This window comes from Rousettus aegyptiacus, unplaced genomic scaffold, assembly GCF_014176215.1.
Source record: "Rousettus aegyptiacus isolate mRouAeg1 unplaced genomic scaffold, mRouAeg1.p scaffold_m13_p_5, whole genome shotgun sequence".
Taxonomy (NCBI): Eukaryota; Metazoa; Chordata; class Mammalia; order Chiroptera; family Pteropodidae; genus Rousettus; species Rousettus aegyptiacus.
In genome coordinates, this window is record NW_023416308.1 from 12,917,286 (window position 1) to 12,938,318 (window position 21,033).

Consider the following 21,033-nt stretch of genomic DNA (forward strand, 5'->3'; position numbering starts at 1 on the left):
AGGGGTCTAAGCTGGTTAACTGCCCTCCTGGACCCATCCCCAATCCTCCTCCAGCACCTTCACTCATCCTGGGATTCTCGCCCTGGTGGCTGGACAGTCCCCCAGGGAATGAGATCTATTTATTGTCCCTGCCCCAGGGGAAGACGAAGATTATCCTCTTTTCATTCCACCCCACTTCCCCTGACCCCGAGGCCAAGCAGGAAAGATCAGGAGGGAGCAGTGGGCATGAGAGCCCCCCACCCTGCCTCAGCCCCACTCTGCTGCTCAAACAGGTGGTCCTGGGCATGAGCCAGACCTCCCCTCATCCAGGCCACCAGGTCCCTGCCGCTATCTACATATCCATTGCTTCCTAACCTGCCTCAGCCAACAGAGGCCAACAGTGCCCTATTGGATGCCAACCCGAGTGCTTGTTCCCTGGACCAGCACCCAACCTCAGGGTGCACACATGCTACCAAGTGAGGTCCCAGCACATCTGAAACCTGCCCTGAGGACGGTGGTGGCACATGCCCATCCCAACTCCCACCCATCTACGTCTTAGAAGCACTAGACAAAGTAAAGCAGTCTCTCATTTAGCGAGAAAGAACAGACACAGAACACAGACCCCGCAAAAGATAATTTTCAATCAAGCTTTTAATGAAAAGATCATAAAATAACAGTTTCTCATCACTGTACATTAAGACTGCACGCTTCTGAATGGAGAGATCAGTCGGTGAATTGCTTTTCTATGACACTTGAGGGCTGCAAACTTGCAGCTCTGACCTGAATTAATCCAAACTCTCAAGGGAAGTGAACTCAATGTAATGACTAACAGCGGCGGTGGCTAGTACAGGAGTGCGATCATGGTGTCCTCCCCCCTTTCTGGGAAGGACACAAAATAGGACATGATCCCTCTTCCAATTGGGATTAAACAAAACAGCTATAACCCCATCCCTCTCCCTCCCCCTCGAGGTATTTATGAATGGGTCAATGCCCAACCTGGGGTCCCCCAAGGGGGAAGGGGAAAGCAAGTGATAGGTGGGGTACGGAGAGGTTCCCCTCAGCACCTGGCCCCACAGGGCCCCGCCAAGTGGAGGGGAGGGAGCCCTAGGGATCCTCTCTGCCCCAAGTGAGGTCTGTTATGCAGCATTTTTGAGGTCAATAAATTACAGCAATAAATAGCAAGGTGAGGTAGGGGGAGGAGTTCCTGGTAGAAAATTAAAGTGAGGTGACTGAAGCTGGGGGATCCTGGGCAGCCTCAATTCCCACAGCACACACCCACCCCCCGATTTGGAATGTCAGACTGAGGCTCTGGGTAAGTCCCTCTCCATCCCCTCACTCCTGGCATTGGATTCACAGGTTTAATGACATCTGCCCCAACATGACTCTAAGGAACAGAGCTAGGGCCTTGGTCCCTTCAGGGGGCACGGCAAGGCTGAGATCCCTTGTTTGTTCTGCTTTTGTCCCACAAGCCTAGGGGGACAGGACGGATGCGGCCGCCTCTTCCCTGAGCCCTGCTCTCCTGGCTGCCCAGGCCTCACCCCAACTCAGGACAGCTTCAGGGAGGCAGGCTGGGGTCTGCCAGCCCAGCGAACCAGCCCAGATCGCACTCCTGTACTCAGCCAAGTCCAGTGAATACTGACAGGGTTGGGCGGAGGACAGCCCAGTGCCCCCCAGCGGTGACAAATGGGAAACACACACATGGCTGTATGAGGTTCTGAAAAGTCAGTCTGGGTCCAGATTGTTCGTTTCACAGGCTGAGGTGTATGGCTATGCTGTGAGTCTCTGAGATTTGCTTAAAGGTTCATCTTTTCTTTTTTGCCTTTTTTGCAATCCTGGATGAGCCCTTGCAGTGGCTCGGTCTGGTGGGAGCGTACTGTGGCAGAGCCCGGCCTGCCACTTGCTCGCCCCAAGTCTGAGAAATAAATACATTCATCACTGCACAAACATATTGATACAAAAACAACACTGTTCAGAGTGTTTGCACCGTCTGTGTTAGTAAGGACCAGCCCAGTGATACCTTCCTGCTGCCAGTGGGCAGGGAAGTGGTGGGGGGGAGGAATCCCCCCGGGGGCAGGGACCAGCCAGAGTCATGAAGATGCAAAGGTCCTGGCTTTTTGGCTTGAGGGACTCTCATATCAACCCACCCCAGGTCACGGGCAGAGCAGCGGGGGCTGGGAGTGGGGCCTCGCCTCCCGGGACCCAAGCCCAGACTAGGGTCTGGTGGCCAGAGGGCCGGTCAGCACTGGCCCGAGCTCTTTGGTGCCAGCTGGGCTTGGAGAGGCCCATGGCTGGAAGGAGGGCTCAGGCGAACCCAGGGGGCCTCACACCTGCCCCAGCCCCCCCGCTGCTCCCCAGCCCGGCAAGTTGTTCCAGGGCTGACTCGGAAGGGCCACCAGCAGAAGGTAGAAACTCACTGGAACTGGCCTTATAGCTGCTGAGGTCTGAAACTGTAAAAGTTTATGTAAACAATGAGATAAATATATTAGTATCTTTTTTCTGAGCCCGTTGAGGTTCCATACTCATTCAAAATGTGCTTTGGTTTAAAAAATAGGTTTTGTGAATTTGGGTATGAGCTTTTTTTTTTTTTCTTTTCTTTTTTCTTTTTTTTTTTTGTTGTTTATCCTCTCTTTCCTACATGACATCTGCTATTTTCTGTTTCCTGTTTCTCCGAAACATTCAGGAATTAAGTGACTAAAGCAGAGAATTGTAAGCCGCCCTTGGCCTCCAACGGCCTAATTTCCTTGTGAGGCTCTTAACACACCTCCACGCACACTCTCGAAAGCACACACTCCACATGAAATCAAAGGAAAAAGAAAACAAAACCAAGTGTTGTGTCAATCCCGACCCTCCCCACAAACCCTTAAAATCTTAAATAGGAAACTAGTGTTTTGCTTTCTTGTTAAAATACAGAAAAGGCTCGATACAATACTCAGGTGGGTACAATACTACGTCGCACAAACGTCGTTGAGTGAGGGGCCTTTGCGCCCAGTCCCTGAAGCTCTGCAAATGAATCACCTACTTTCACAAGTCACCTCACGTTTGCGGCTGCCCACAGCGCAGGAGGCCACACACAGGCCGGGTGTGTGCATACCTCCCGTGCAGTACAGACTTTGTGTCGTGTGGTTTAAGTGCTGATGGAGTGGGGAGGGGTCAGGGAAGCGGAGGGACCTGGGACAGGCCCTGCCCCCTCACTGGCCTGCTGGAACAAGAGACCCTGGGTCCAGTCCTCCGTTTCCTACCCAAAGGGAAGAGGAGCTGGCTCAGGTCTGGGGGCACCACACGGAGGGCTCAGTCAGGAGCCCTCACTCCCAAAACACGCCATTCACCACTCGGGTCCCTGAACTCAGGCTCTGTTTTCAGCTGGAGGGTCTCTGGAGGGGTGGGGGTAGGGGATGACTCTGGAATTTTTTGGTCTGAACTTAAAAATAGAAAGAAAAAAAAGAGGTAAAAGAATGAAACAAAAAAGATAAAGCTGCTGGCCCAACCTTGTGGCTCCAGTCAGCTGAGGACAGTGGAGCCGACTCCAGCAACCTTAGTCTGGCCTTTAGAGCCAGGTTCTGGGCCCACAGAGGTGCCTGAGGCTGGCAGAGAAACCCCATGGTGAGGGGGCAAGGGGTTAAACCCCAGACAGGCATGAGCCCATGTGAGGCAGCCAAGCCTTCTAACAGAGTGGCTGTAGACCAGGACTGCCTAGAGCCAAAGCTCAAGCAGGGCAGGTCCCCTCCCTGTCCCCCAGGGGGTACAGATGCTTCAGCCAGCCCCTCCCTACAACTCCACTAAGTGGGGCTGCCACTCAAGCTCTTGCATGCCTAGGGGACAGGATGGGGGGGGCTCACTTCCGCCTCATCCTGGCCCTCGCGAGGAGCTCCCACGGAGCTAGAGCACTCACACCCTCACCCGGACCCCAGAATGGAGCTGTGGGGGTTCCCTGGCACTCAGCTGCACACTCAAAACACTCTCGGGGTGGCCAAGGCTAGCCCTATGCTCAGGAGAAAACCCACACAGGAACCTGGAGACTCTGCAGCTGCAGGAGCCCACTGAGAGCATGTACTTGGGGGGGCCCGGCGCTGGGTCTCGGCCAAGCCCAGGAGGCCTGCTCTGCCACTGCGAGCCTGGCTCACTCAAATGCACGTCTTCTTGTGCGCACTAATGGGAGGAAAACAAAAGTGTCACAGCCTCAACTGCCAGTCACCAACTTACTGTTCTCATGAATTCAAGAGGTAGCAAAAGGTCAGAAGTCTCTCCACCTTGACAGGTAAGGAAGAAGGAAAGCGCAACGTCTGTCCACACGCACCGCGCACACCACACGCACAAAGAAAAGGAAAACGAGAGTACCAACGGCCCTGGCGCCCAGTCCAGCCTCCCCCCTCCCCCCATGAACCCCAGACCTTCCAGTTCAAACATTCACATAAACGTTACACTGGTTTTTCTCTTAATAAAAAACAAGTACCTCTAAACAAAGATTCCTCGGAAACTATAGGAAAAGCACTCTCTCTCCTGAGGCAGCCGAGGCGGGGCTCGGGGCCCAGGGAAGCCTTTGGCCAAGAAGGGCTTCTGGGGCCTGGAGGGTGGGCGCCCTGCGGCCTGCAGCCGGGGCGGGGGGCGGGAGGGGCAGCTGCCCCATACATTCAGTCTGCAGACCCAGGCTCAGCCCCCGAGGGGCCGGGAGGAAAATAAACTCTTGTTGGTTTTGGTTTAAAAAACAAAATTCATAAAGAAAAAAGGAACAGATCAGTAGGAATAACAGCAACACAGGCCCGGAGGGCTCTTTAGTTATGGAGAGGTAGGTGGTGGGGGCCCCCCTGGCTCGAGAAGAGAGGGCTCCATCCCCTCCCATCCACCACTGCTCTCCATAGAGCCAAGGTGGCCCGCACACAGACTAGCACTAGTACGCACAGGGACACTGGCCCTGGCCAAGGGCAGCCCTGATCCTCCCAGCATGGGGGGAGGTCCCCACTACCCCCTGCTCCAACCTGACCTGCAGGGGAAAAAGGCCGGGTCCCTGAGAACCCCGTGACCCACTCCCACAGGCCCTGAGGCGGCCCTGGTGGGGAGCCGGGGCCCTGGGCGGGATCCGGAGGTAGACTGCACACCCACAATACACCTGCGGGGCTTGGGACCCGGCCTCCTTCCGCTCTCTTCCCTTGGTACAGACTGTGGATTAAAGCTCTGGGTAGGGGGGGCTGGCCGGAGGTGCTGCCAAGAGCCACCCCCACTGGACCTGGGGTCCGGGTCCGCCCACTCGGCCTCCTTGCTTCTTCCTTCCGTTGTTCCCAAGGGCGCGTCTGCAGAGGGCACCCAAGGGCCGGAGAAGGTCTTTGGCTTCTAGGAGGGGGAGGTGTGCATGCGCAGGTGGCTGATGAGGTTGCGCTGCTGGGTAAACTTGCCCCCGCAGAGCTGGCACTCGTAGGGCTTCTCACCTGAGTGCACACGCATGTGCTCGGTCAGGCGGTACTGGCGGGTGAAGCGCATGCCGCACTCGTCACAGGCAAAGGGCTTCAGGCCCAGGTGGCTGCGCATGTGGCGTGTCATGGTGCCACGCTGTGTGAACATCTTGCCGCAGATGTTGCAGGGGAAGGGCCGAGTCAGCCAGTGCGTCTTCTCATGCTGCCGCAGGGTGGCGGGGTCCTTGTAGGTCTTCTCACACACTGAGCACTTGAAGGGCCGGGGCTCAGCTGCATAGGCTGTGCTGGGTGCTGACAGGTCCTCGGCCTCCTCCTCAGCGCCCCCACTGCCCGTCTCATAGGCACCTTCCTCCTTGATGAACAGCTCCTCTTCCGTGTGTGTCTCCACGTGGGCGTTGAGCTGCTCGGAGCTGGGGAAGCCTTTGGCGCAGGGAATGCACACGTACAGGTTGTCCCCGTAGGACACCGTCTCGTAGCCCTCCTGCCGGTACATGTAGTGGGCGCTGGTATGGCCGCTTCCCCCCTCGCTCCCACTCTGCCCGCTGTCCTCACTCCCGTCCTTGCCATTCTCCTCTTCCTCCTTGCAGGGGTACGGGGGATCCCCGTAGGGCCCACTGGGGCCGCCCCCTGCCACACTGTTGGCGAGGATGCCGTTGGGAACCCTGTCCCCGAGCCCCTCACTCTCTTCCCCTGGGCAGGGGCCCTTGGGCCCTGCTTCTCTCCGCTCAAAGGGGGAACCAGCCATGGGTTCCTTCTTGCTCCATTCCTTCTTGCGGGCAGAGTGCCGGAGGCTCTTCCGGGGCTGCCCGCCAGGCCCCTCCAGCAGGCTCAGGTGGTTGTCCTCAGCCCCCTCCAGATCCATGGGCTCACTGGGGGTGCCCCCCAGTTCAGCGTAAGAGGCACTGTTGGCAATGGGAGGGGCGGAGGCTGAGAGGGGAGAGCCATGCTGACTGTCGCTCAGCTGGGCTGGGTCATCAGGGGTGAGGGGGGGACCAGGGGTGGCGGGAGGCAAGGGGGGACTCTTCTTGGACAGGTCCAGGCCCAGCTCCTGCTCGCAGCCCCCACTGCTCCCATTGGTGCTACAGCTGCCCAGGCCGGCCTCCCCGCTGGCTGGACAGACAGCCCGGACCAGGCCATGCACACTCTCCTGGCTGGAGCCACCGAGGAAGAGCTCATCATCTGAGCCTTTGGCCTGGGGGAGCTCTTGGGGGGTGTGGGCCCCTTTGCGCCCATCCATGAGCCCTGGATACCGAGCCTGGATGACGGAGGCTGTGGACAGCCGTTGGCTGCGGGGGGGCCGTCCCATGCCGGTGGCCCCCACCCGTCCAGAGCCAAACGGCTTGCCGGCTCGCTTGAGCTTGCGGCGGCAGAGGGCTGCCAACTCAGGCAGCTGGAGGTAGCTGGCGGCAGTGAGGAGAGTGCTGAAGTTGGGTTCGGCTGGCTGGTCGCTGGGCAGCAGCTTGCCTGTATAGATGAAGTCCAGGATCTGCTGGAACACTGTGGAGCTGACCATGTCCGTGTCCAGGTTGATGAGGTTGTCATGCAGGACCAGGGACTTGAAGTAGATGCTGCTGGCGGCCAGGACGTTCTTGTGGGCCCGGAAGATGGAGTTCTCCACCATGATGATGACGTCACACAAGAAGCCCTTTGTCCTCTGCTGGTTCAGCTGCAGTAGGAGCTGTTTTGAGTGGCTGGGCAACTCCATGTCGGGCCCCATGTCCCCGCGCCCTGCCCACGCGTACCACCTGGGGGCAAGAACAGGCATGCACACATTAGCTAACCAGCACCCTCGTGCAAGGGTCAAGGCCAAGGTGTGCCCCAGTGGCACTCAGAGGGACCTCCGTGCTGACCTGGCTAATGACAACCTTCTGGGTATAGTACATGGGCAGTGAACTCACAGTGGTCACAGAGGACTCACTCTGGTTGAGAAGGTCCTGGCCTCATTTGTACCAATAAGAAAATGGAAGCAGGGCAATGAAAGTCACTCAGTGCCAAGTAGAGAAACTGAGATTGAACTTGGCTCCACAGCCCAGGGTACTGTCTCCATGCTAAAGGAAGTCTACGGGGACCCAAAAATGACCAGCAGAGGACTATGAGGTGCTGGAAACTGGCAGGGACTGAGGGGAGCAGGCTTGAGTAGGCCGACTTCTGTGAGCATGCAGCTTCCCAGCTTTGAGGACGAGCTTGAAATTTAGATTTTTAGGTGAAATCTCCCAATGCTAAATGAAGGTCCTTTTCCCTAAAAAATCACGTGAGCCAAATCAGATATGCAGCCTCTGGTCTGTAAACTCTGCTCCACACTGGCCGCCTCTCAACAACCGTAGAGGCTTCCCAAGCTTTCAGATTGGCCAACATCACACTACCACCTCCCAGACACTGCAGCCCACATGCCATCCCTCACTAGTACCTGCCCCCACCACATAAGGGCCTCGTCCCTGTGTGAGCACAGAGACTGGTCTGGGCCTCTGGATGCTGGGCAGAAAAGGTGGCCTGGCCAAGGCCCTGGCACTGCCTGGGTCCTGGGTCCTTTCTGTGCAGGGCAGTGCAGTCTGGGCCTGGAAAAGATGGTCAGCTGGCAACACCAGACTGGTGCAGACACTAACTGATGTCATTAAATAATAAACATGCAGAGGCCTCTGGCCTCCTCAGGAACCCTGCAGGCTGGGCTGGCTGTATGTGTGGCAGGGTCTGCAACACAGGGCCATGGCTCCCTACCTTCTCCAGCCCCTCAGGGAACATGAACCATCCCACAGGCAATTCTATATGACAGAGCTGATAAAGGTACCTTCACCTCCTGCTCAGGGCCCAATCTCTGAAAGTAACTGAGTACTCTGAGCCTTGCCCCAGCTGGGACCTCCTGCCTAGAGGTATTGTACCCACCCTGCCTCCCTGTGACACAAACGCTTCCCCTTGCCCCACACCTGCATTTGTTTGCAAAGATAAAAGGAAACCCTAGCGATCATTCACACCCCAAAGGTGGCTTCGGAGCTCGCCCTGAACACATGTGAGTGTCAGACCCCACCAGGGGCTGACAGCAGGAGGCAGCAAACATCTCCTAGGACAGCCCGGTTCTGCAAGGCTGCTAAGCCAGGGCTCAGAAGCTGGAGCCCAGGTCCCATGGGAATCAACCTTCTGCTACTCCCCACCCTATAGCCAGCCAGGCAGGGACAAAGCCCAAGGCATGGCTTCCACACTGTCCAGAACACCTGGCCCAAAGAAAATGCAATGTCAGCTCTACCAACACCCAGGACGCCTGGTGCTCTGAGCCTGGCAAATAGATGGGTGAGGTCAGGAGGTCTCATCTTCCAAAAGCCTGTGAGCCCACAGTGGCCCCTCCTCCCTATACCCCAGCCTCCCCTCCACGCTGCCCAGCACTGCATGCACATAAGACCGCAGGCCAGGATGCAGCCTCAGAGCTTCCGGGCTGCAGGCTGCCCAGAACGCCCCCAGCAGAAGAAGCAGGTGGATGATGTTCTCCCTCCCCTATGCCTCCCTCACCCTTCCCTGGCCTACCGGAGTGCCAGGGGCCCAGAAACCATGTGAGCAGCAGCCAGCGGGGGTGGCCTCCTTGAGCGCGTGGCCTCCCTTGGGGGTGCATCAATGCCTGGTCACCTGAGGAGAAGATGGACATGGTCATCCAGATAGCCATTATCTAGAAAGCGACGGACAGTGAAGGTGCTCAGTAGCCCTGGAGCCCTTGCTCCCAGGAAGGTCTGGGGTCTTTCTGATTGGGACGCCCGGGGCAGCCAACTGAGAAGAGTGGCCACAGTCCCCCACCATTGGGCCAGACCCAGCGGCAGAGAAGGCAGCTGGTCTAAGGTGCTGCACCTTCTTCCACCCAGGAGAGTTAGGGTACTCTGAGGGCCACCTAGGAATAAGGAGCTAGGGGCAGTCACATAATTCCTGGTGGGTGTGGTGGCAGGAGGCCTGGGCAAGGCCCTTCCCAGGCTGGCCACGTTTACATAACAAAAGGTCAAAATTGGAGAATGGTGCAATGGGCTATTTATAAGAACCAGTCTCAACCGCTTCTGGCTCTCAGGCCTCCTTCCCTTCCAGATCTGCTCTCGCCCCCTCCCTGCCCAGAGGGCCCAGCCCCCTCCTGCTCAGCCCAGCCTGACCACATGGCCTCCCCTCACAGAAGTTTTCGCAAGCTCGGCCTTTCAATACCAGCCTGCCAAAGCTGCTGGCAGCTGCCACCAGATGCGGGTGGGCTCCTTCTGCTCCCCACTTCCCCTAGCTTTGGGTCCCATGGGACAGGGTTCTGAGGTTCTGGCTCCTTGCACCCCACTCAGGACAGGCCTGGACTCCCCTGGAATGGAGCCAGGGTGGGGGAGGAGGCCTGCAGCAGCCTGGAGCCCATCCCTGCCTGCCCTTCCCCCACCCTCAGGGCCAGGGAGGCTCAGCAGGTCCCTCAGGAATGTGACCAGACCCGGGGTGCGGGGTGGCTGGGAGGCCTCAGCTCCAGCCTGCCAGCTGTCTCTCTGGCCCCTAGTACAACTCCCCTCTCACAGGGGTGGCCCGGGCAGGCAGGAGACGGTTTGTCCAGGATCCCACCAATGGCCCAGAGGGCAGCAGAACCAACTCTGTTGGTCCAGCGGCCTGAGAATGTCCACATTTAACAAGGACAGCTTGGGCCTCTACCTGTGTGGAGAGTCCGGGCTCCCCTACTGGGTGAGGCCAGAGGTCGCCAGTGGGACAGAGCGAGCGGAGCCCAGAGCCTTGGGGAAAGGAGCAGAGCCCACTGCACCGCTGGTGATTGGCCAGTTAAGAATTGCCAGGAAGCCTCAGCCGACCAGACGCCTGGCACACAGCCCCGTGCCACCCTGCCTTACTCCTCTCTGGACAAACCAAGCCCTGGCCAGGCAGAGTATTTGCCCACTGGCCTCCACCTCAGCAAGTGCCATACCCTGTAACTAGATAGCGGTTACTCGCCCTTGTCAGGATCAGGCCAACAACCACTGGATGTGTGCAGGCAGTGGGTGGCAGAACAGGACTCAGGCCTCTCATTAGGTGCCCACTGCCCAGCTCTGCCAGGCATTTCACTGGCCTGTGGACGGCCAAGTGGCTGATCAAGGTTTCCTGAGCTAAGTAAGACTTGATTCCTCTCAACCCTGACTTCCCCACAGGGACACTCAGCAGGACAGGACAGAGCCAGCCTGCTGTGAGTTCATAGCCAGCTTGATGCTGCCATGCCTGCCATCTACACCAGGCTGGGCCAAGTGTGGGTCCCCACTGTGCCTGTAAGCCATGAAGCAACCTCACAACAGGTGTAGTAGTGTCCCCTTGATGCAGGGCCAGGACCCCTAAGAAGCACTGCTCTTCTCTTCCCAGTAAAATGATGACAGCCAGAGACCTCTGCCCTCCTACTCACTGTCGGGTGTGGGAACAGCAAGCGTCTACCCTGGAGAGGCCACAATATGGTAGCAAGGTGCCAGATAAGTAAAAACATGGCTGTGGGGCTGGTTCAGCAAGCTGGCAGCATTACGCCCCACTGGGTAGAGGGGCTGGTACCCAGCCCTGGCAGAAGCCTGCCGCAGGCTGGAATGAGGATACCGCCTGGCACCCAGCGGGCACCTGGCACCCAGCGGGCCCCTGGCAGCGGGCCCAGGCAGTGTGCCTATCAGCCCCAATGATCCCATGCCCAGCTCAGGGCCACTGCCGGCCCAGAGTGCTGGCTCCAGGAAACCCAGGATCTGGGGCAGTAGGACAATCAGATTCTGTTCTAAGGCCAAGACTAGCCCTTCCCAGGTGGATGAGTAAATGTCCCCAGCTGGGCTGACTCTGGCAGGGGAGGGCAGGAACACAAGTCCCTGAGTGAGTCCCAGCTCTGCCCTCTTGTGAACACAAAAGGTGTAGGGGAATGAGCAGAGAGAGACCTGGCTAAAGACCTGGATCACCCTTCCCAGGTCCTTGTCTGTCGAATGGTCAGCACTCACCTACCCAACAGGATGGTTACCCCACGAACTAGGACAGGCCCTTACTCAGATCTCATTTCCTCTTCTTCCCCTCCAAGCCCCTGCCACGGAAAAGCCAGAGAGGCAAGCCCCCAACACACAAGTGGCAGGCCCAGAGCACAGACACCACTGGCAGCACACGTGCCTGAGGGACGGCTAGGCCCTTCCTGTTGAGCCAGAGGGAGCTGGCAAAAGCCTCTCACACCCCCTCTGCAGCTCCTTCCCCGTCCACCCTCCTCCACTAAAGGAATGGAAGGCCCCACTAGGCAATGTCACCCTATGGAAAGAAATACCTTGGCATGCACACCCAATTGCTAAATGAGTTATCTCTGGGTGGGTTGGGGGGGGGATTACTCATTTACATCCAGTTCTAGAATGAGCAGAACTAACCTATGGTAGAGACAAAATCGGGACAGCCTGTGGAAGGTGAGGTGAGCACTGTCTAGGGAGAGGCATGAGAAACCTTCAGGGGTGAGATCGGTTCTATATTTTGTTAGGAGCCTGGGTTAAGGGGTCACTTGAGATCTGAGTACCATGTTATATGTAAATTTTACCTCAAACGGGGAAAAAATAAACTGAAAAGAACAGAAAGAACAGAGCTTTCTCAAGAGCTTAACACTAGCTAACATTTACTGAGTGCTGCCCTAGGCCAACTGCACTGGCCTTGTGGACCCTACTGCCCGCCCCCCAGGAGTCTGTGTGCTCTGCACTCACTCCACTCTCATCTTTATACACACAGCCTCTGCCCCGGCAACCACCCAACAGCTCACCTCTCGCCTCCCCGTGACGCAGAAAGGCTAGGAGCTGGCAGTGTGGAGGTACGTGCCATCTGTGGCCTGGGTGTGACCCCCTCCCCACTGCTGCTTTCCATCCTACCCATGGCTACCAGTTCAGCCTTATGAGTCTGTGGCTCATGAAGGCAGAGTGACCATGATGGCAAGAGATTCCTGTCCCTCCTGCCTCCTCCCTATTTGAGCAGCCCTCATTCATCACAGGCAGTCCAAGCCCCAAGTCAATGATACCCTGCACCCCACCCCAGGCAGCCTTGATTTCTATATCCCCCCAAATACACATCAGCCAAAAGGCCAATGAGGATGGCAGAGGCGGAGCCCATGACCTCCTGACCTCTGGAACAACACTCTACGAGGCCCTCACCTGTCCATGATCCCAGAAGCAAGGAAAGGCCGCACCCACCCTAGGCAGTCCACATGGCCGGAGGAGCTAGAATGGGGCCACCTCAAGGCCTCTCTTCCTAGCTCCCACAAAAAGCAGGTGAGCGTGCTCTGGCCCCACACCTTTCAGAGGCCATGAGAAGAGGTTTTAAGATGAAAGTGATCCTTAAACAGAAAGCCGAAAACAACTCCAACCCTCCCCCACACACACGTATTCTGACAGGAGCTGCTCCAATTCAGCCTGAGTACCCATGATGCCGAGAGCCTGGGTTCCAGGAGGCCCGGACACTAGAAACTCCACCAGTCATTTGGCCTCCAAAGGTACGTTCTAGAGACCAGGCCAACAGCCCAGGGGACAAAGGATCACATCCCATGCCCACCTCTAGCCCCTCTGGTGGGGGCCACACTCAGTGTGTGGTTTCCAGACCCTCATGAGCAGTGCCCTCCAGAAGAATGCTGTCCCTTTACTTGATGCCTGACATACAGGCAGGAACAAGCCCCCCCAGAGGCAACCGCAGGAACCTTGACTGAAATACCACCCAATTTCAGGAAACTTCCTCCGGTCCACACCCAGTCAGGACGGAGGGCCCTGAAGAGAAGGGCAAAGGACAGGGAAAGGGGCCCTCACCCCCCTCCCTGGGCAGGCCTCTTTGCCCAGATCTCCTGGGAATCTCCTCACCCCACCTCCCTCCCTGGCGTCCCTCCCTCACTTCCCCTAAGGAGGCCTGAAGCTATGCTCCCCAGGAGCAGCTCCTGCCCAGCCCACCCCAAGGCGTCCAACGGGAGACAGTTTCTCCACTTTAACCACCTTCTGGTCAATAAACACCTGGTCAGAAGTAACAGAGTGACACATGAATCACCTAGCTCAACGTGGGGGGGCCTGCCCACTGACCACCTAGAGCTCCACTGCCAGGCGGGAGGCACTGGCATGCTAGGCAGAGGGGTGGTGCTGGGTGTGGCCCTTGGCAGGTTCCACAGCTCCAGCTGTTTAATCACACCAAACATTCTGGCCACTACCCCAAGCCTGAGTCCCAGGTCAGGATCGGCCCTTGCCCCAGCCAAACCCTAGAGTGGCCACCTGGTGCTCTAGGTACGGGCCCCAAGAGCTGCAGCACTGCCTCTGCCCTGAAGGTCTGGCCTTTCTACATTTGCAGGAAAACAGCTGGAGGGCAGAGTGGACACTGCCTGAAAGGTACAAGCAGCCCAGGATCCAGAAGAGCCTAAGGCCCAGCCCCCAACCCGCCTGCCAAGCCTGTGCATCCACAAGTCCAGGACTCCATTCACCTCATCTCTATGGCCTCTTCTCCACTTAACCAAGGAATCCTCAGTGAAGCCTTTCCCATCACAGCAAGCCAGGAGCCTCTCTCCCCTTTACTACTGGATCCGCCACACCTCACCCTGCACCAGTCTGCCCTGTGAGAGGGTAGCCTGCCTATGGGCAAGACTCTAAGGTATTACCTCCACCTCCAGGGGCAGACAAGCAACTTGCCAAGGTCATAAGAGCAAGCAGGTGGTAGAGTGAGAACTCAAAGCGTGACTACAGGGCTGCTGTCAGACTTTTCCTACCCCGGAGACAGACACTGCAAGCTCCCTCCCCTAGGAAGGGGCAGGGGCACTGCCTTCCACATGGGAAGGCCTTGGTTGCAACTCCACCCTCATTCCCCCCTCCCCCCTTCCATAGCAGGGCCTCACCATGTCCTTCTGACTCAGCTTAAGGGCACAGGATCAGCCAACCTCCACTACCCTGGGGCAGTAAGGAGCTTCTGGCTAGAAGCCACAAGGTGTGGCCCATCATGCAGCCTACTTTGGGGGCCCCTGGCTGCTCCTGCAGCTCCTCTGGGAATACCCCTTGCCTCCATGACCGCTCTGGCCTGTGCCTCCAGGCATGGGCTGGTGGTAGGTGGGACTCACTGCTCTGGGCAAGCCCAGCCGTGTAATCCAGCCCAGATCTGGATGCCGGCCAGCAGCTCCTGGCTCTTCTCCCAGACCATCCTCCTGGAAAGCAACAGGCTCCACAAATGCCAGGAGACCAGACCTTCCTCTGACGCCGCTTCTATGAAATAAACACTCAGGTTCCACTCAGTGCACTGGTGACGTGGTGATCTGGGCCCCTGAGCTGGCTTCCTTCCCTACCCTTTGGGCCAGCCCTGTTGTCTACCCTCCAGCTCACCCTGATCAATGAGAGGTGGCGTCCACCCCAGCTCGACTTCTCTGACTCTGTCCTGAAATTCCCATAGCCCCGACTGAAGACCCCGTGCTGCCCATGCTGGGCCAAGTATCTCCTGAGCCCCAACCACCTTCCCATCCGTGCCACTCCCATCGGAGAGGTGGGGAAGCTGAGGGTACCTCACCACCAGTAGGAAAAGGCAGGAAAGTGCTGCTTTGAGGCCAGGCCTGGCAGGAGGCTCCGCATAGGACCATACCAGGCCCTGTGACCCTCCAATCTTGCTTCTCCAGAGCAACCTTGGGTCCTTTCCTCCTCCCACCATTAGGCCTACAACCCTCCCGTCACGCCTGGCTTTGGGGCCAACAAGGAGACAGGAAGCCAGGGCGATTGGGGGACCTGCGGCTGGATTTCCCCTGCTGGCACTGGCACAACTAGCTAGCTAGAACCAGGAAAGGTGAAGGGCTGGAGGGAAGTCCCCTGCCTAAAACAGACTGGCCCAGAGTTCTGAGCTGGGCCAAGACCATGAGTGCTACTAGGGAGGAGGTAAACACAGCTCAAAGGGAAATAATAGTTTATGATTATCACAAAAAACTATGCTCTCCTCCAGACTCTGTCCCCAGCACTGCACTGCCCCCTGTGTGCTGGGGAACCTGAGCTGTTGGTAAAAGGCTCACTGGCAGTGATGGAACAGGAGCCTGGAGGCAGGAGAGCCTAAGGGAGGCTGGCAGGGTCAGTCTGCCAATTAGACAGCAGGGCAAGGGAAATCAGCCATCCTATTAGGCTGTGAATAAGTGAAAATCCAGTAGCCACTTCAGCCAGGAGGCAGACAGGCCCAATGTGCTAGTTTCTGTGTCCCCAATCCCAACTTCCAAGGGAAATCAGCCATCTTATTAGGCTAGGAATAAGTGAAAATCCAGGAGCAACTTCAGCCAGGAGGCTGAAAGGCCCAGTGTACTGGTTCCTGTGCCCCCAGTCCCAACTTCCTACTGATCCCATGTCCTAACTTCCTACTGATCTTGTTCGTTATCAGGTGTGGTCCAAGGACCATCAGTAGCACTCAAGATTTCTCGAAAAAATGCAGATGCTCGGGCCTCACTCCAGACTTCAGAACCAGAACACACATTGTAATTACAAGGGACTTGCATGCACATTCAAGTCTGGGAAGCGCTGGGGTGGGTTATAAGCTTTCTACTGCCTGGAAAGCCCAATGCTCTGAAAGCAGAAAATGCTTGGCCAACAAGTCTTAGGAGGAAGGAGACAGCCCCAAAAGGGAAGACACTTTTCCCATGTAAACAAGCTCAGAGAGAATTTAATAAAAGCAGTGGGTGTGGAATGTGAGACAAAGGGGCCAAGCCTGGTTACTGCAGGCATCTGAGAGCCAGGATGGTAGGAAAGGGGTTCTGGGTGTGGGAAGCAGTCAGGCTCGAGGACTCAAGGAAGGGATGGACAAACAGGGATGGCAGAGCTGGATACGTAGGTGGAAATTCCACATGCTAGGAGCTAAAAGAGCATGGGCAAGCAGGTCTGTCCCCCTGGAAGGGACTATCTCATCATCTCACCAGCCCTGGGACACATTTCAGATGAGATAACTGAGCCCCAGAGGGCAATAGGAGTCACAGCTGAGTCACGGAGCTGCAGCTGCCCAGCCCAAGGATCTGGGAAGAGACTCTCCAACTTCACAATTTCAAAAACAATCCTAGTAGCTAAAACAATTTCTTATGCCAACTAAAGATTCTAAAAGCAGGAAGAACCACCTCTCAATCTGGAGGGATCCTTCCCAAGAAAGGGTGGTTGACAACCCTCACCCACATCATTGTCACGGAATGGTAAAAGCCTTGAGGTGGGCTGGCATTAAGGAACCTCTGCCCTGTCCTACAGTATGACCCTCCCGGCCAGGAGGGACCTGAGATGGCATGCTAGAAGGGGATTAGAGAAAAACAAAACAAGACTGATGGCAGACAATGACGAGTTTTAATTAGCCAGACAAAGGCTAAACAAATGAGCTCTCAAGGAAGAAAGAGAAAGGTCATATTTTAAAATAAGACCAAGACTGAAAGCATGCAAACCTTGTGGGCCAGAAAGAGCATTCTAAGGTGCACACCACCAGAAAGCCACCTGAGCAAGCACCTGCATGGTAGTCCTGCTCCTACAGGAGAGGCAGCTGAAGGTATGGGGACTATTATCCACCGGGCAATGAACAGGCCTGAACATTCAGGATGAACCATATGAATTTGCTTTTTGTAGGTCAAAAATAATTGATTGTTGCCAATACCACACGATTAGATGAGTTTCTCAAGTGTATTCTGACCAAAGAAGCCAGATTCAAGAGACTATGCAGTACGATTCTGTTTATATATGTTCAAGTTGAAAAGCAAGAAAGGGGGAAGGGGTAATTCAAAAGACACTCAAGAGGCTTCTGGGGTTTTGTTTCTCAGTCTGGATGTTGGTTACGCAAACGTGTCCATCTGTGAAGAATCCTTGAAGTTGTCACTCGTGACACTCCTTATGGGATTTGATACAGTGCACAGAAATTTTCAGGAGGGAAAACAGGGTCTGGTCTTGGTCCCAATTAGCAAGTAGACCGGAGTCAGGCATTAACCTCCCTAAACCTCCGAATAATAACAACAATCACAAGAGTGGAACACTGACAGGAGGGAGGTGGCTAATTGCAGAATAGAGTGTCGGTCTTAGAAGAGGAAATTCTACAGACCAGCCAGGAACCACAGGAAACCCAGAGCCCACCTTAAAACCTCTTATTAGAGGCAGACTGGTATCTGCCATCCAAAGGAAACAACCTAATGATGATTTTTAATCAACCTAGTGTCTAGCTGATACTTCTCAAGAGAGAGAAGGGCTCTTCATATCCTGGCAGGCAAGCCTAGGAGAGAAGAGGAAAACTAGAAGCACAGCAGGCTAGGTGCAAACGACACCCAACAGCTCCCACCCAGCCAGAGCCACAACAGGTCCCAGGCGCAGGGAACTGGGCACATCAAAGGGAGAAAGCCAGGAAGAAAACGGACAAGGCTCTCAGGGACTGGGGTCAAAGGATGTTGATGGGGCAGGAAAAAGAAAAGTTCCCTTACTCCCGTGTGGATGATCTACCCCCCAAACCTCCAGAGCCTCAAACAAGGAGTTTAAGAACAAAAGCCAAAGATCAAGGATCAGGTTGTTTTCAACCAAGGGGGGGAGGGGGGGATAGAGACACGTTGGGCATCCACTGGAGTTTTTCACTAGAGTTTTTAAGAAACCATTTTTAAAATTAGGGAACCGCTATGGAAAATATTGCTTCCTATCTGTGACACTATGCCTGAAAACCCTCCAGGTGCAGCACTTGACAGAAGAGGTCTCACCTGTCCAGCAGGTCACTTGAAAGGTCTAACAGGAGAGGCCAAGTGCTCAGAAAGGGAATGAGAAAGAGGGCTCTACTCAGACTTGGGGGAAAAAAAAGTGTTCACAGGGTTTCACTCTATTTTTAACATGGAGTCTCAACAGTGCTGAAAGAACTGTTTAGCATTAAGGAACTGGGTTTAGAGACAGAAAACAAAATAAACAAGTACTCTGCCCGGAAAAGCAGAGCTAGGGGGTTGTGAAAACTGGGCTACTGTGAAGGCCAAAAACCCCAAAACCATGAAAACAACCCAGACATTCCCCTCCTTCCAGCCTTGTAATGAAGTGTGGGACGGCGTCACCCTGGAACACTCCAAGTCAGGGTGAGGAACACAGAAACTGCAACAACACGACACACTGCACTTCAGTAAATCTCAAAATAGATTAGCACCCGGCTCCTGCACGCAAAGAGCAAACCCGACCAAACCGGGCCATCCGCCATTCAGGGATCCAGACGAGTGCAGGGAAACAAGGAGGAAAAACTAGGGAATGCTTAACCCGAAATTCGGAAGAGTGGTGACTTCTGGAGCAGGGCTGAGATGAGCACAGGCGGGCGTCTAGGGCTGGGGCGCGGGAGCCAGGAGCTGTTTCTCTCTAGTTATGCCTATATTTATGTACATGTAATTTACACCCTCTGGTTAGTACTTCTGTAAATAACCTGGATCATAATCTACTGAGGAAGCCAGCATGCTCTGTGCAGAAGTCCCACAAGAAAGGGGAGAGGGACATGAGGTCCTCTAGATCTAGGGAGAAGCAGAGGGGCTAAAGCTGTGTGACATCAGCTGAGCATCTCCTCACATCACCTGATCCAGGTCCAGGTACCCCACAAACCAGCAGGCCCACATAGCTGGGCAAATACACGATGATGTGTGAACAAGGGCTTCAGAGGGTCAGTCCCATAGGAGATGTCCTAAAAATATCACTGTCCGAATGAATAGAAAGCCAAGAGAAGCCAGGGCAGGGCCTCTGTACCTGGGAGGGCAGGCATGCCTCACCCAAAAAGGAAAGAAACCCCAGGAGTCTTCTCAAGGACTGGAGGGGAAGAAGGGCAGAGTTAGAGCCATTCCCAAGTGAAAATATCAAAGTCTAGCACACATCTTCCCTGTGCAGCCCCATCCCCTCCAATTCAGAGTCCAATCAACCTTGAGTTATCTTTCTCAAACACCAATCTCATCGAGTCACTCCCCTGCTTAAAGCTTCCAATGGATTCCTGATACCTGAATAAAGTCCACACTCTGGTCTGGCCTGCATAGTGCTTCCCAGAGGGGCCCCAGCCCACCTCTCAGTCAGGCCCCTTCCAGTCACGCCTGAGTGTCCCCTCCTCTTCGAAGCCAGCCCTGCCTTCCCCCCTCCCTAACCAATGTCACCACTAGCTACCCAGCTGCGTCCCACCCTCGTCCCACCCTCGCACCTTCCCTTCTGTTCATGCTCCTGCCTGCCCGCCCCTGCCCTCCCCACCCCCGCCAACCAGGCTCCCAAGGATAGAGACCCTGCGTCCCACTGGCCCAGCAGCCACTGCTGCACCTGGCATGCAGTGGGCCTCATAAACGTTTATTGGGTGAGCAAATGCTGGTCAGGAAGAGGCAGTGCTGAAAAGAGATAGGGTGAAATAATACATGAGCGAAGATAAGGTGGAGGTGAAGAGGGGCAAATGATAAAGGAGAGAGGGCTGCTCGGAGCCCTTCCTTGTCGGCAGCAGACCCAAGAATTTCTATGGGCCTTATATGTCGCTGTAGTAGATGCCACTGTGTGTTATTCTATTTACTATTTTATTTACTGTATTAAAAAAAAAAACAGTGATTCAAAAATATTTAATTGACTTAAAATAAACTCATTTTGTATTAACAAAAATGTTTTAAAACAAACTATTCCAAACAAAAAAATATTAGTGAGAAGAGTGGTATTGTTCAACATTTTTGTAAATCTTTTTAAATGTCTGGCTTAATATAAGTAGTTAGATTCCCGTATCTGCTTCTGCATTCGGTTTATTATAAAGTGTAGTTTTGATTAAAATCTATGAGGAAATTTGATCTTACACAGAAAGGAAGAATAACCTTTTCAGGTAATTGTGGCTGTTCCTCATTGATACTACACACACACACACACACACACACACACACTTCAAGTGGTATCTGAAACTGTATCAGTAACTTATTCATATCTGGTTACAGAAAAATCCACTGGTCTACCCTGCACTCATATCCACCCAGGATTTTGTAACATCAAGCACTGGTCATTTGGAAAATATTGGTTCACTGAGTTAATCAGATTTTCCAAATGTTGTCGCATTTCATTACACAATACACAAAAATTCCGTGTGTTAAGAACATCACGAATTTTAGAGAAGTCTTTAATAAAGTCAGGCTCCCAGAAATGGATACGAGATTTCTAAATTCCCCATTTTCCCCTGATAGTTCTTTCACTGGCAACAAATATCCAGGGTTGTCTTCCTAAAAGTGGCAAGGTTCACTTCGTTCATTTAAGAAGTTGTCTGACAAATTCTCCCCGTCTGAGTAACCACACCTTGTCTGTCATTCGCTCAAGTAAAAATAATGTTCCATGAGGAAAAGCAGCTAGATCAGCACACAGCCCAAACAAATGTGAAATGCTTTTCCTGGCAACAACCGTCATACTTCGGTCTGCGGCAGGGGAGCCTCATGTACAATCCCCACTGAGTCACACAGAACACTAAAGAGACGTGTACTCCAGAGTCTAGATTCACTATTCAATCACCTGTATTGCCTCTCCATGACACACAGGCAGGCCTGATCCAGAGCATTGACTGGGGGGTACACAGCTCTGGGCAGTGTGCACCAGAGGCAGGGCCAACCAATGTGGCCTTGTATCACTAGCACAAGTGTTGGCATGGGACAAAAGCCAGTAACTTCTAAGTATTATCATAAGGGTCCTGGGGACCCCCGGGGGTCTGCAAAAACACTCTGAGAACAGATGACAACTATTATTTGAAA

The 21,033-nt window shown here is 54.8% G+C and overlaps 1 protein-coding gene across 1 annotated transcript in view; it reads right to left on the reverse strand.

Annotated features, from left to right (window-relative positions):
* Window positions 1–612: 612 nt before the first annotated feature.
* HIC2 (HIC ZBTB transcriptional repressor 2) overlaps window positions 613–21,033 on the reverse strand; it is a 28,194-nt gene continuing 7,773 nt past the window's right edge. The window contains exons 2-3 of the mRNA XM_016120123.2: window positions 8,898–8,996; window positions 613–7,129 (exon numbers count right to left, since the gene is read on the reverse strand). Of these exons, the coding sequence (XP_015975609.1) occupies window positions 5,305–7,129; window positions 8,898–8,923 (1,851 nt within the window). The 5' untranslated portion in view covers window positions 8,924–8,996 and the 3' untranslated portion in view covers window positions 613–5,304. The remainder of the gene's footprint in view (window positions 7,130–8,897; window positions 8,997–21,033) is intronic.